The 12,195-nt window shown below is 38.9% G+C and overlaps 1 protein-coding gene and 1 long non-coding RNA gene across 3 annotated transcripts in view; one reads left to right on the top strand and one right to left on the bottom strand.

Annotated features, from left to right (window-relative positions):
- LOC110135486 (uncharacterized) overlaps positions 1-2,524 on the bottom strand; it is an 86,792-nt gene extending 84,268 nt beyond the window's left edge. The window contains exon 1 of the long non-coding RNA XR_002313382.2: positions 2,435-2,524. This is a non-coding gene — a long non-coding RNA (uncharacterized lncRNA). The remainder of the gene's footprint in view (positions 1-2,434) is intronic.
- Positions 2,525-2,792: 268 nt separating this feature from the next.
- Positions 2,793-9,717, top strand: C25H3orf38 (chromosome 25 C3orf38 homolog). 2 transcript variants are annotated; one of them, XM_020890542.2, is made up of 3 exons: positions 2,793-2,934; positions 5,911-6,149; positions 7,363-9,717. In XM_020890542.2, exons 1-3 carry the CDS (start codon positions 2,793-2,795, stop codon positions 7,933-7,935), a joined length of 954 nt encoding a protein of 317 aa, XP_020746201.2. In that variant the 3' UTR covers positions 7,936-9,717. The 2 variants fall into 2 exon arrangements, with proteins under 2 accessions (XP_020746201.2, XP_020746200.2); XM_020890541.2 differs by having other exon boundaries at positions 7,360-9,717.
- Positions 9,718-12,195: the final 2,478 nt, after the last annotated feature.

The raw sequence follows: 12,195 nt of genomic DNA, 5'->3' as shown, positions 1-12,195 counted from the left end.
TCTGGCAGTCTGTTCTAGACAACAGCAGCCAAAATGATCCAGTTTGAAACAAGTCAGATCATACCATTCCTTGGTTTAAAATCCTCCAATGGCTTTACAGTTCATTCATTTATTCAACAAATATTTATTGCATACTATGTGCCAGCCTCTGTTAATAGACAATGAAAAAGGAAAAAAAAAAAACCATATAAAAATCCCTGAATCTCAGAACTCACATTCTACTGGGGGGGAGGTGCAAAAGTACAATATAAATGGTATAGAGAAAAGTAGGTAGAGACGTATAAGTAAGCATGGCATTGTAGGTGGTGATTTTAAACAGGATCATAAGAGACGATGATAGCACTTCTGATAACTGTTGGGCAGGGGAAATAATGAAGTAAGGGAAAGAAAGCCACTCGGCCCTCTGAAGGAAGGAAGAATGTGCCAGGTAAGAGCAAGGGCTCTAAGGCAAGTACCTGCATGGTAAGTTTAAGACACAAAAAGCAAGAAAACCACTGTGACTAGTCTGGAGAGACAGAATAGGAAATGCAGACCAAGGTAAAAGATAAAAGCCAGTCTTTACAATGGGCTGTAAGACTAGACTGCACTATTTGATACAATAGCCACTAGCTACAAGTTACTGTTAAAATTCAAGTAAAATTTAAAACACATGGATTCAATTATACTAGCTGCCTTACAAAGAGTTCAATGGTATGTGTGGCCGGCTGACAGTCACTATATTAGCACAGATGCAAAACAGTTTCATCTTAGAAAGCACCTTTGGACAGGTGGTTCTGTATCAGTGGTTCTCAACTGAGGGAATTTTGCACACACACCCCCCCCCCCAAAGAAATATTTGAGGAAGGAGATATTTTGGCAGCCCAACTAGGGGAGAAGGCTGGCATCCATTGGGTAGAGGTCAGGGATGCAGCTGGGCATCCTATAATGCACAGGGCAGACGCACAAAAAAGAATTATCCTGGCCGAAATGTTAATAATGCTTCTGTTGAGAAACCCTGCTCTGGATCAATCTTGACTACAGCTCTAACCTCACTTCGTACCGCCTCCTCTTTGCACAAGCTGCTCCAGCCTCCTGGCCTCCTTCCTATATGCCAAGCATTCTGTTCTTTCCTCAGAACCTCTATTGCTGCTTTTTCCTAGAACACTCTCCTGTGGTTCAGTCTCTTATTTTCAGATCTTCCCTCAGTGTCACTTAGAGAAGCCTTTCTTCACAGCCTGTATAAAATAGCAACATCCTCTCCTCCATCCCTCTGACTTCTCCCATAGAATTTCCTGGCATTATTACATTTCTGTCTCCTTCTACTAAAATGCAAGCTCCAAAAGACCTGTAATTGCTCCCAGCATAAAAAACAGTGTCTGGCAAGTGAAAGGGAGAAAGTAGTGCTCAGTATAATACGTTACACACCCACACACAGTTTGGGCATGTCTTTCATTTGGCTCCGCACCAGTATTGTGAGCATTTATCTCTTTATTTGCAACACTCCCAAAAGCTTCTCGGAGAAGGGTCTGTGTCATTTCTCATGGTAGGCGATCAATGCTTAATGAAAAATGAAGAATTGGTATCTGATAAGTAAAATGTGCCCTAAATGACATCCACTGGCAAGTCAGTTTAACTATGCTTTGAATGCCTTATCTTTAAGACTACACTCACAGTACGTTTTGACTGATTTAGCTGTGATATTTACATAAAAGTTAAATTTGCTTATCTGGATATGCAAGTGTGCACATTTTAGCTACTAACTGGCAATAATCTGATTAATGTTAATAAATCTAAACGATGGCTAAAACAACGGAAGGAGACAGAAGGCAGTGACAGTGAATTTAAGCCTGAAGTTTCCCTCGTAAATGTTGACACTAACAGTGATAACAAAAGCTAATACATACTGGGCTCTTTCTAGACGCGACGGTTCTTTACCCTCCTCCCCCGCCCCAACAACCCCATCAGGTAGGTATCGCTACTGTATCCATTTCGAGACAGAAAACTGGGAGACCAAAGAGCTTGCTCAAGGTCACAGTTAATAAATGACGGAATAAAATCCTGGCAATCTGGTTTTCAGAGTCCCCAACCTTAAACCATTCGCGATATTGCCTCGACTAAAGCCAGGCCGGCGAGGATCAGAAGAGAAGCAATAGCGGACCCCAGCTTGTTGGCGAGTTAAGCTGAAAGGCGGGCAGGCGTGGCATAGGGTAGGTGATTTTCTTCCTAAACTTTTCCAAGTACAATGTGAAACAACGCCAGATTGTTTCAACACACAACTATGTAACTTAATATCAAACTACAGGTGTACCACCCAACTCTCAAGTGGCCAAAGATAACTTTCGTGCGCTGCCGAGGGGCTGGGCCCGCGGGCGGGGAGGAGACGCCTCCATTGGCCGGCCCCGCTGCATCACGGGAGCTCGCCTTGCGCGGGGGCCGCCGCCCGCTTTCCACGCACCTGTACTGCGCAGGCCTCCCAGGCGCTCTTTTGGAGGCGGGACTCCTGAGGAATTGAGGGTTTCGTTTTATCTTGTGGAATGCCGGCGTTCCAGTGTAAACGCGGAGCTTCCCTAAAGTGAGATGCGAGAGAATTCTCTCAGTTCCCAGCAGCCCGGAACCACCGATCGGAGCACCGAGTTTCCTGAGTCCCTCATTTACTACCACTTCCGCCCACGGGTCTGGAATACCCGAGGCTCTTTGGCGGCGAACGGCGCGGAAGGCACTTCCGGTTTCTGTTGCCAAGGCGCCGGCCCGGCGGGCCTGAGGAAGCGACGTTGTTGGCGGCGTCCTCTCTCCCCCCCATTCTGGGGGTCGAGATGACGGGGGTCGAGATGACGGGGCTCAGCTACACGGAGATGGAGGGCTGTCGTAACCTGCTCAGCCTATTGGACAACGACGAGATCATGGCCCTATGCGACACTATCACCAACCGTCTGGTGCAGCCTGAGGACCGCCAAGGTAAGGGTAGTCCCCACTCCCCGCCCCCCAAAGGGTGGCTATCTCTCCTCAGGCCTCACTCGGCCGCCAGCTTGCCGGAGCGTGTGAGTGGAGGCCGTGGTGGGTCTCGCTCACGGCCGGTCCGCGACTGCACTTGTGCGGAACCCGCGGAAGTCATGGCCACTGTAGCTGCTGTGTTGCCTCGTAGCCACGGCTCACCCCCGCCTCGCCAAGCACTGGGGGAAATGGTGGGCTGAAAATGGCGCTGCTGTCCAGGTTTTAATCCTTTAAATGTTACGAGCACATTGCTGCTTGTTTCGTTTCGAAAATTCAAGGTACGTGAATAGTGATTTTTTTTTTTTTTTTTTAATTTGGGAAGTCGGGTGTTCTCCTTTTTCAGTTTCGCTCAGGGAAGGAGTGTCAGCTGCTGCTTATTTTCTTGAGCTTGGGGAAGATATCATAAACACTATCAGTCGGCTGCTTTATGCGTTTAAAACAACTGCTGTGATAAAAGAGCAGCAGATAGTTTGAATCCATGTCTCATTTTGGATCCACATTTTTTCAGAGATGATTCTGCGTACTAGGACTACATTACTTTCAGAGCCAAATAAACATTTCGGTAGAGTAGATTTTATGGGTTTCAAATATTGTTTGGTTGTAATGTAATGAGTAGCTTAAGCATTAAGCATTTATCATTTTGTGTATTACCTGACTAGTTTTATTTTAAATTTGCTGAAACTTTAAAATGGGAAAATTTCTGATTCTTACATTAGCTTATGACTTAAGTATCAGAGTCTGCCTTTTATAACTGCCTTTCTCTTTTGAGTCCTTTTACGTTTTCGCCGTTTAAGGTCATTCATTTGAAAGTGAACCATGAACACCAAATGAATTTCTAAGACGTTAGACTGAAAATAATTTTAGAATTAATGTAGTTCTTTGGCATTTATATATTTTACATGGTAATCACCTTCTAACACTATTGATGAATAGGTTAAAATATAATTGATGGTGGATCTAAAAGCCAACAAGAAATTAAACTACCCCGTACAAAAATGTTAGGTGATTTGACAAATCATTTCGGGGGTGGGGGTGGGGGTGGGGGGAGAGCGTAGGAAAAGATAGTCAACATCTTTAGAAAGCAGTGAAATAAAATCCCAAAATATATGGTCTCTTTTATATGTACCAAGTTTCCAAAACTAAACATATAAATTTCAAATATTGTTTATCTTGTGAAGTAAGTCTTTGACAACTACTGGGGAGTGTAAGTTGAAACTACTACTTTGGAAAACAAGTTTGGTATTACCTCCTAAAATGGAAGATTGCTTACCTGAGTGTTTCAAACTTCAATGTGCCCATGAATCTCTCAGGGATTCTGTTAAAATGCAGATTCTGATTGAGTAGTTTTGGAGCGGGCCCAGAAATTCTACCTTTGTAACAGGCTCCAGGTGATGATCATTCTCCTTGCCCTTCTGGGCTGGGAGACATTTTTGTACTGGGTAGTTTCATTTCTTGTTTGCTTTTAGATCCACCATCAATTATATAAAGCATTTTAACCTATTACAGTTTTAGTCACGTTCACCTATAGTGTGGGAATGTTCAAAGCAATAGTATTTGTACTTGGATACACATAATAAGTCTATAAAACAAAAGTAAATACCTTGTGGTATAGTGTATAATTACCTTAGGTACAGTACTGAAAATCAGTTGACTACAGCTGTGTTTATCCGCATAGCTTAATCTCAGAAACAATAAAAATTAAAATTACAGTAATATAATGATGGATTAGGTTTATAGACCATTCAAAGAAATACCAAATTATATTCTGTAGGGAAACATGGTTGTGTTGTACTACTGTAAAGAAAATTGAGGGAATTCCCTGGTGGTCCAGTGGTTAGGACTCTGCACTTCCCCAGCTGGAGGTCTGGGTTCAATCCCTGGAATTCCTGGTCTAGGAACAAAGACCCCACAAGCCCCGAGGGGCAGCCAAAAAGAACGAAAATCGAGGAAATGTTAAATAGCAGTTAGGTAAAGAGAGAGAGAATAGCATTATGTAGGAAAAGTTAAAATGAGGATCAAAGATACTAGTTATTTCTATGTCTTAAGCTATGTTGTGTGTATATAGGAGTTCATTTTATTGCCATTCTGTATACTTCATACGGGCTCTCCTGATAGCTCAGTTGGTAAAGAATCCACCTGCAATGCAGGAGACCCCGGTTGAATTTCTGGGTCGGGAAGATCCCCTGGAGAAGGGATAGGCTACCCACTCCAGTATTCTTGGACTTCCCTTGTGGCTCAGCTGGTAAAGAGTCCTCCTGCAATGCCGGAGACCTGGGTTCCATCCCTGGGTTGGGAAGAACCCCTGGCAAAGGGAAAGGCTACCCACTCCAGTATTCTGACCTGGAGAATTCCATAGTATAGTCCATTGGGTCACAAAGAGTCGGGCATGACTGAATGACTTTGACTACTTTTATACCTCACACATGTAAAAATAATGTTTAGTCTGTTTAACAGAAATTCTTCAAAATTAAAGAGATGGTCTTGGCTCTACCACTTCTTACACGTATGATTGTTGATACTTCATGTATCCCTGACTTTCATTATTTGTAGAGTAAGGAGATTGAACTGAAAAGAATTGTAATTTTGTCTATTTTTAGGGATTGTAAATGAATGTAGGTCTATTGACCCTATTAAAAAGAAATTTTTTCTCTAATTCAGTATTTTTCTTAAAATACAACCATTCCTTAAAATGCTTAAATTCACAATCTCTTATGAGAAGTAAAAGGAAGGGGGAATTTTAGGTAGGGAAATTTAAAAAAAAATTTTTTTTAAACCCAAAACCTTACAACCCACTTCCTGATTTTTAAAAATGATAACCATCTCATACAAAAGCAATAATGCCATGAGAAGAGTTTATAAAATATCATTTGATTCTGCTAACCCTGGACAAATTTACAAATGACTCATGATTTTCTGCTAATCTTTACAATTTTCTTTTAGATGCCATTCGTGCAATATTAGTCTACAGTCAAAGTGTAGAAGAACTTTTGAGGCGAAGAAAAGTCCACCGAGAAATCATATTTAAGTATTTGGCAACACAGGGTGTTATTATACCTCCAGCTACTGAAAAACACAATCTTATTCAGCATGCAAAGGATTACTGGAAAAAGCAGTTACAACTAAAATTGAAGGAAACACCAGAGCCAGTTAAGACAGAGGACATTAGACTCTTTGAACAGGTAAAACGGATTTCATAGTGATGTCCTAGACCATAGTTCTGTGTGAGACTCTTTAGATAATCCTAGACCTGGGGTGACATGGTTAATTAATGTTTATTTTTTATAATTTTAGCTTTGTATCTTTTGCATCCTAAAGGAAGAGCAGTAAAGCACCTAAGACAAAGTATTAAAAATTTTTTTTTATTGAAGCATAATTGCTTTACAGAGTTTTGTTGTTTTCTGTCAAACTTCAACATGAATCAGCCATAGGTATACATATATCCCCTACCTTTTGAACCTTTTTTTTTTCTTTTTAGTAATGTATATGTGATATTCTGTTGATTTGTGAGCGAAAAATGTTTTGCAGCCCTTTAGCAAATGGAGACTTGATTTTTAAAGACAGTAGATAGACTGCGTGCGTGCATGCTAAGTCATTTCAGTCGTGATCCTATGACTGTAGCCCACCAGGCTCCTCTGTCCAAAGGCAAGAATACTGGAGTGGGTTGCCATGCCCCTCTACAAGATAGACTGCAGGGTCAATTTCATTTTAATTTAGCCTCTGTTTCTCTAATTTTTTCCCCCTTCTTTAAAAGAACGCTGTTGTAAGCCCTTTCTTATTTTGAAGACTTTCTTTGGCATTAAATTGCAAAAATGAAAGAAATTTTTGTTATCTATAAAAAAGTCCCTGTTTTAGTAACTTCCTCCAGCTGACATTGGCTGTTCGTATTTCTTTGTATTTCCACTGTGCATTTTAAATACTGTGTGAATATTTAAATACCTATTGACCCTTTAGATAACTTGAAGTTTTCAAACTATACACTCAGATAAAATTAAGTGAGAGATGTTTGCCTTCACATTAGGAAAGGATCTTCTAGGGCTTCCTTAATGTACTGAAAAGAGTGTTAACTTTGAAATCATATAGATGTGACTTCAAATTAGGGGGCCTTGTTTTCTTTTTAAAACAGGCATATGCTTATGTAAATCATTATTATTGACTTAATTCATGGTGATATTTTAAGAGACTTGGTTTTGACCCTTAATTTCTTAGAAGTGTCAGAAGTTTAAACTGAGAATTTCTTAAATGACCTCCCCTTTGTGAGAAAGAACGTACTATCATTGAGTTCATAGGTGGTTCACTTTCTTTCTGCTATAACTAGTATGTTAAAACTTGACTCTGAAATAGCCTCGATAGAAAATAGATATGAGAATTAACCTTGGTTTCATTAATCAGCAGGAGAAAGAAGAAAAAAAGGCCGAAAAGGTTGATTTTCGTCGATTAGGTGAAGAATTCTGTCAGTGGTTCTTTGAACTTCTGAATTCTCAGAATCCTCTTCTGGGACCACCTCAAGATGAGTGGGGGCCACAGCACTTCTGGCATGATGTCAAGCTTAGGTTTTATTACAACACATCTGAACAAAATGTGATAGACTACCATGGAGCAGAAATTGTGAGCCTTCGTCTGCTGTCACTAGTGAAGGAGGAATATCTTTTCCTCAGTCCCAACCTAGATTCCCATGGACTAAAATGTGCTGCTTCTCCCCACGGTCTCGTTATGGTTGGAGTTGCTGGGACTGTCCACCGAGGCGACACTTGCTTGGGCATTTTTGAACAAATTTTTGGACTCATCCGCTGCCCTTTTGTGGAGAATACTTGGAAAATCAAATTTATCAACCTGAGAATTATAGGAGAGAGTTCCCTTGCTCCTGGAACATTAATGAAACCGGCTATTACATTTGAACCAAGTGACCTGGAAGCCTTTTATAATGTAAACACTTTATGTGGTCCGGTCAAGTACAACTCCATGTAAGGCAGGCATTGGACAGTGGGATTGGAGACCAAGATTCATCTAGTTGAAGTTAGGCACTGTTGAACAAAAGAGAACTAATTTTACCTAGCCCTTGAAGCACTGAGTAAAATGTCAATCTGAAAAATCTTCTATACAGAAATTCATCCAAATACAACATCAGTAATGTCTGAGTGATTTCATATTGAGGGGTTGACATATTTTAGTTGAAATGTCTTTCTTGACTACAAGCTAACATACTATGTGAACATTTGCCTCTTTTCTACTTGAGTTGCAACAGATACTCTGAAAATTTCATGCAATTAGTCAAATAAATCCCACTTCAGATGTTGTAACTAACAGTGTGCCTTATAAACCAGTTAATATTTTCACTTAGTGGGTATTCTGCTGCTACCTGTACTTTTCATGTGGGGAAAAAATTAATAGTGTTCAAGGCTTCCCCTTTAAGTTTTTCAGTTACTTTTATCTAAATCTAGGTAATTTTACAAATGCATCTTATGACAGTATTGCTTTAAAAAGAAGTACATATTTTAGAGATGTTTAAAGTCCAGTTATTTTAGAAACTTGAATGACATCCTCATACAAAAAGTACAGAAATTTAGCTGGTGGAGAAAAATTTAATTTGCTTTTTAAAATATTTAACGAACATTTTTCAGAGTAATCTATTGTCCAAGCTAAATATCTTATAATATGCAATGTTTTGAGAAGTATTTTGGATAATAAGTACTGTTCTTAGACTTTTTTCTTTAAGCTTTCAGCTAACAGTTTCATAGAGCATTTATTATACTGTTAAAATTTTATAAAAGGTATACCCAGTCTCTAATTTAAATGAATTTTTTTTTCTTGAATGATCTTAGGTGACCAATGCCCCAGATTAAACATATATTGAGATATATTCCCACGTCATAAATTAAAATTATTATAATTTTTTTCACTTCTGATTTGTTTTATTGGATTTGAGTTACAAGATTAGATTGCCAGATTACACAGTTGCTTTCAAGTTTAAATTCCTCATCACCCAGCAGCTGCTTGCTGAATCTGAATTTATTTAATAATTTACAGAAATGTCATTTGGAAAAAATTCAGCTGGGAAATGATCATCTAGGGTGACTTACAAAATTTTGGAAACAGAAGGAAAAGATTGATCTTTGTAATTTTTTTTTAGTGCCATGCCTCTTATGAAGGGTACAAATTGATACATCCTCAAATAAGAACTTAATAAAGGAGGGAAATCCCTTTAGTCTGCTGTAAGAATAGTGCTTTGTTTAGGTTTTTTATGTAATTGATAGATAACCTTAGTAAAGGATACAATTTAAAATTATTCACGTTTTCTTTGTTCTATTGCTGTCAAATACTGTAGAAATAATACTGAAGGAAGATGCTCGGGATGGGCAGAAATTACCCGTAGGTATCTTCAGTATTAAATTTTTGCATGTGTAATGTTCAAGTTAGGCTGCAATCTGCATGTCTCTTCAGTCACCCTTTAAAAATGTGAAATCTTTCTGATCTACTAAATGAGAATTCCGCTGGAGAAGGAAATGGCAACTGCAGTATTCTTGCCTGGAGCATCCCGTGGACAGAGGAACTTGGTGGGCTACTGTTCATGGAGTCACAGAGAATTGGACACAAATGAGTGACTAAGTGCAATTGAGCATTAGAGCTATATTTTATTTCCTTTGAATCCCCACAGCTGGCTGCACAGTGGGACCTAATGTCCAAGTGAATGGGTGAATGAATGAGTAAAAGACACTTAACCTACTGTATAAAAGACTTTTTTGGCATCTAGATTTTGTCTTTGGTTCTAGTCATTAGTGGTGGTCTTGGGGTTATAATCTCTTGGAATTTGATATGTGGATGCACAAATTTTAGGCCCCAAATTAGGATAAAATTTTAACTTCCTGTTAAAATTTACTGACATAAAGGTCAGAGTAGGATATAATAGAGGGCCCTAAGGTGCCTTGGAGAAGGAAATGGCAACCCATGCCAGTACTCTTGCCCGGAGAATCCCACGGGCACAGGAGTCTGGCGGGCTACAGGCCATGGGGTCACAAGAGTTGGACATGACTTAGTGACTGCACCACCACTGCCACCAAGATGCCTAGAAACAGTTTTGCGGAAGTGTGTGCTTCTGTTCAGAGAAGGATCTAGAGGAGTTGAAATTTGTTCATGACACTTAAAGCTTGGCCAGGCCTTTGAGAACATCCAAAAGCACACTTAATCCATAGTAATTCAGTGGTCAAAGCAGGGGACACCTGGTCTGTCTACTGGAGGCTGATTTGCTGTAGCTGACAGTGACACGTCAGTATGCTTTTTTGTTAAAATGAAAACATATTCATTGTTTTTGGATGTTTTACTAGTATCTGGAATACCAAAAAACATTTCATGTGTCTTACTAAAATATCAAATAATAGAAAAAAGCCCTCTCTGGTTTTATTAAGTCAACTTGAAAATGGCAAACACAGGAAAACATTCTTGGGCTATCAGAAAGGCAACATTTTTATGCCAAAGGAAGGCTGGTTAGTTAAGCCCAGTTAAACAGTGTAATAGCACTCCAGAAAAGGATTTAAAGAATAGTGGTAAAACTAAATAAAAGATAATCAGAAACACTGTATTTTAACACAGTCGCTCTTATGGCTTAAAAAGTCATAAAAATGAGTGAAAACCATTTCTCAGCAGCTATTTTCACAAATTTAGATGCCCCTTTTTAAATTTGGGTTGTGGGGGACCTTTTGAAAAAAGGGAGCTATGTTCTCTCTCTCTAAAAATATGTTTGCATATGTTGTTCAGTCACTAATTTATGTCTAACTCTTTGCAGTCCCATGAGCTGTTGCACACGGGTTCCTCTGTCCTCCGCTATCTCCTGGAGTTTGTTCAAATTCGTGTTCATGGAGTCGGTGATTCTCTAACTAATCTCATCCTCTGCATATAGTATTGTAATTTTTGCATAGTTCAGTGAATTCATGGACTTCCCTAAAGCACATCTGTGAGTCCTGTAGGGATCCTTATATTTGATATCCAAATTCTGCCATAATTTATTTCCTGCAGACTTAAATTATTTTTAGAAGATTTTGTGCTCTTACCAAAGTCCTTAAGCTAAAAGACTAAATCTTACTAAGAATAATCTCAAGAAAGTCTGTTAGTTTATGATAGTTAACTTGTGAGTTTTTCTTTTTCAGTAAGTGTTAGACGTTACAATAAAACCTACTAAAATAGCATCAAGTGAAACAAAAATATTAATGCAGAATTCATTTTATTTTGACAAGATAGTTTAATGGCCATGCTTTGGAGAAAGTGATAAAATGTGTATCTAGCCAGTTTGAATGCACATAGCACAGCTGTGGTGCTGGAAAACAAGACTTTTTACATCTGGGTTTATATGCATGTATTTATTGAACATTTGCAATCTGTAAGTCAATCAAGCATAAGAGAAAACAATACATCAATAGATTGATGTACCTCAACTTATTTTGAATTCAGATCTCTGGTTTTAGATGTCTTAAGGTGAGAACTGCATTAGGCCCTTTGCTAGAGTTGGAAGGAAAATATTTCTGCATTGTCTAAAGAGTGCACTAAATCCTTTCAGCTTTATTTTTCCTAGTTTGAACCTTTCCTATAGTCTTTCAGTAAAGTGTTGAGTGATATTTACTGTGAGTTATGTGCCCCACAATATTAAACCAGAAACTCCAGAATTCCTTGTGTATAGACTGGAATCCCTGGCCTAATCTCATTTACCTTTTCAGTGAATCACTTAGGGTTCTTTGGTTGCCAGTTTTCATCTTAAGTTTTAAAACAGCTTAAATCTCAAGTATGAGATTAGTTATATTTGAGTTAATGAGTTTAAGGATTGAAGGAATTTCTTGCTGCTCACTGCCAACTGTGTTATTTATCTGGTGGGATGTTTTCTGAACAAAGCATCATAACCACTTAAAGCCTTTTTGCTTGAAGCATTTCATAAACTTGAATTAATCTTTTCTATTTCTGATCTTTTACTATGCTAATTGTTCTCAAGTTGTTAAAGGTACTTTTGTCTCCCTAAGTAGTTCCTGGAATTGGTAATTCTTCCTTATTTCACAATCATTCCCACCTGTGCCTTGCACAATATAAACAATAGCTAAATTAGGTTATTTATTATATGGCAGTTACTTTTCCGTGTATATTGTGTGTTTTAATTCATTTAATCCTGTGGACAGCTATCACTTATTGGAAAATAGGGTTGAGTAATTTCCCGAGCTTTCAGAGCTGATGGTAGAGTCTAGGGTTAAA

Source organism: Odocoileus virginianus, chromosome 25, assembly GCF_023699985.2.
Source record: "Odocoileus virginianus isolate 20LAN1187 ecotype Illinois chromosome 25, Ovbor_1.2, whole genome shotgun sequence".
NCBI lineage: Eukaryota > Metazoa > Chordata > Mammalia > Artiodactyla > Cervidae > Odocoileus > Odocoileus virginianus.
Note: the sequence above shows the minus strand (reverse complement) of the source record. Positions and strands in the feature narration are given on the sequence as shown.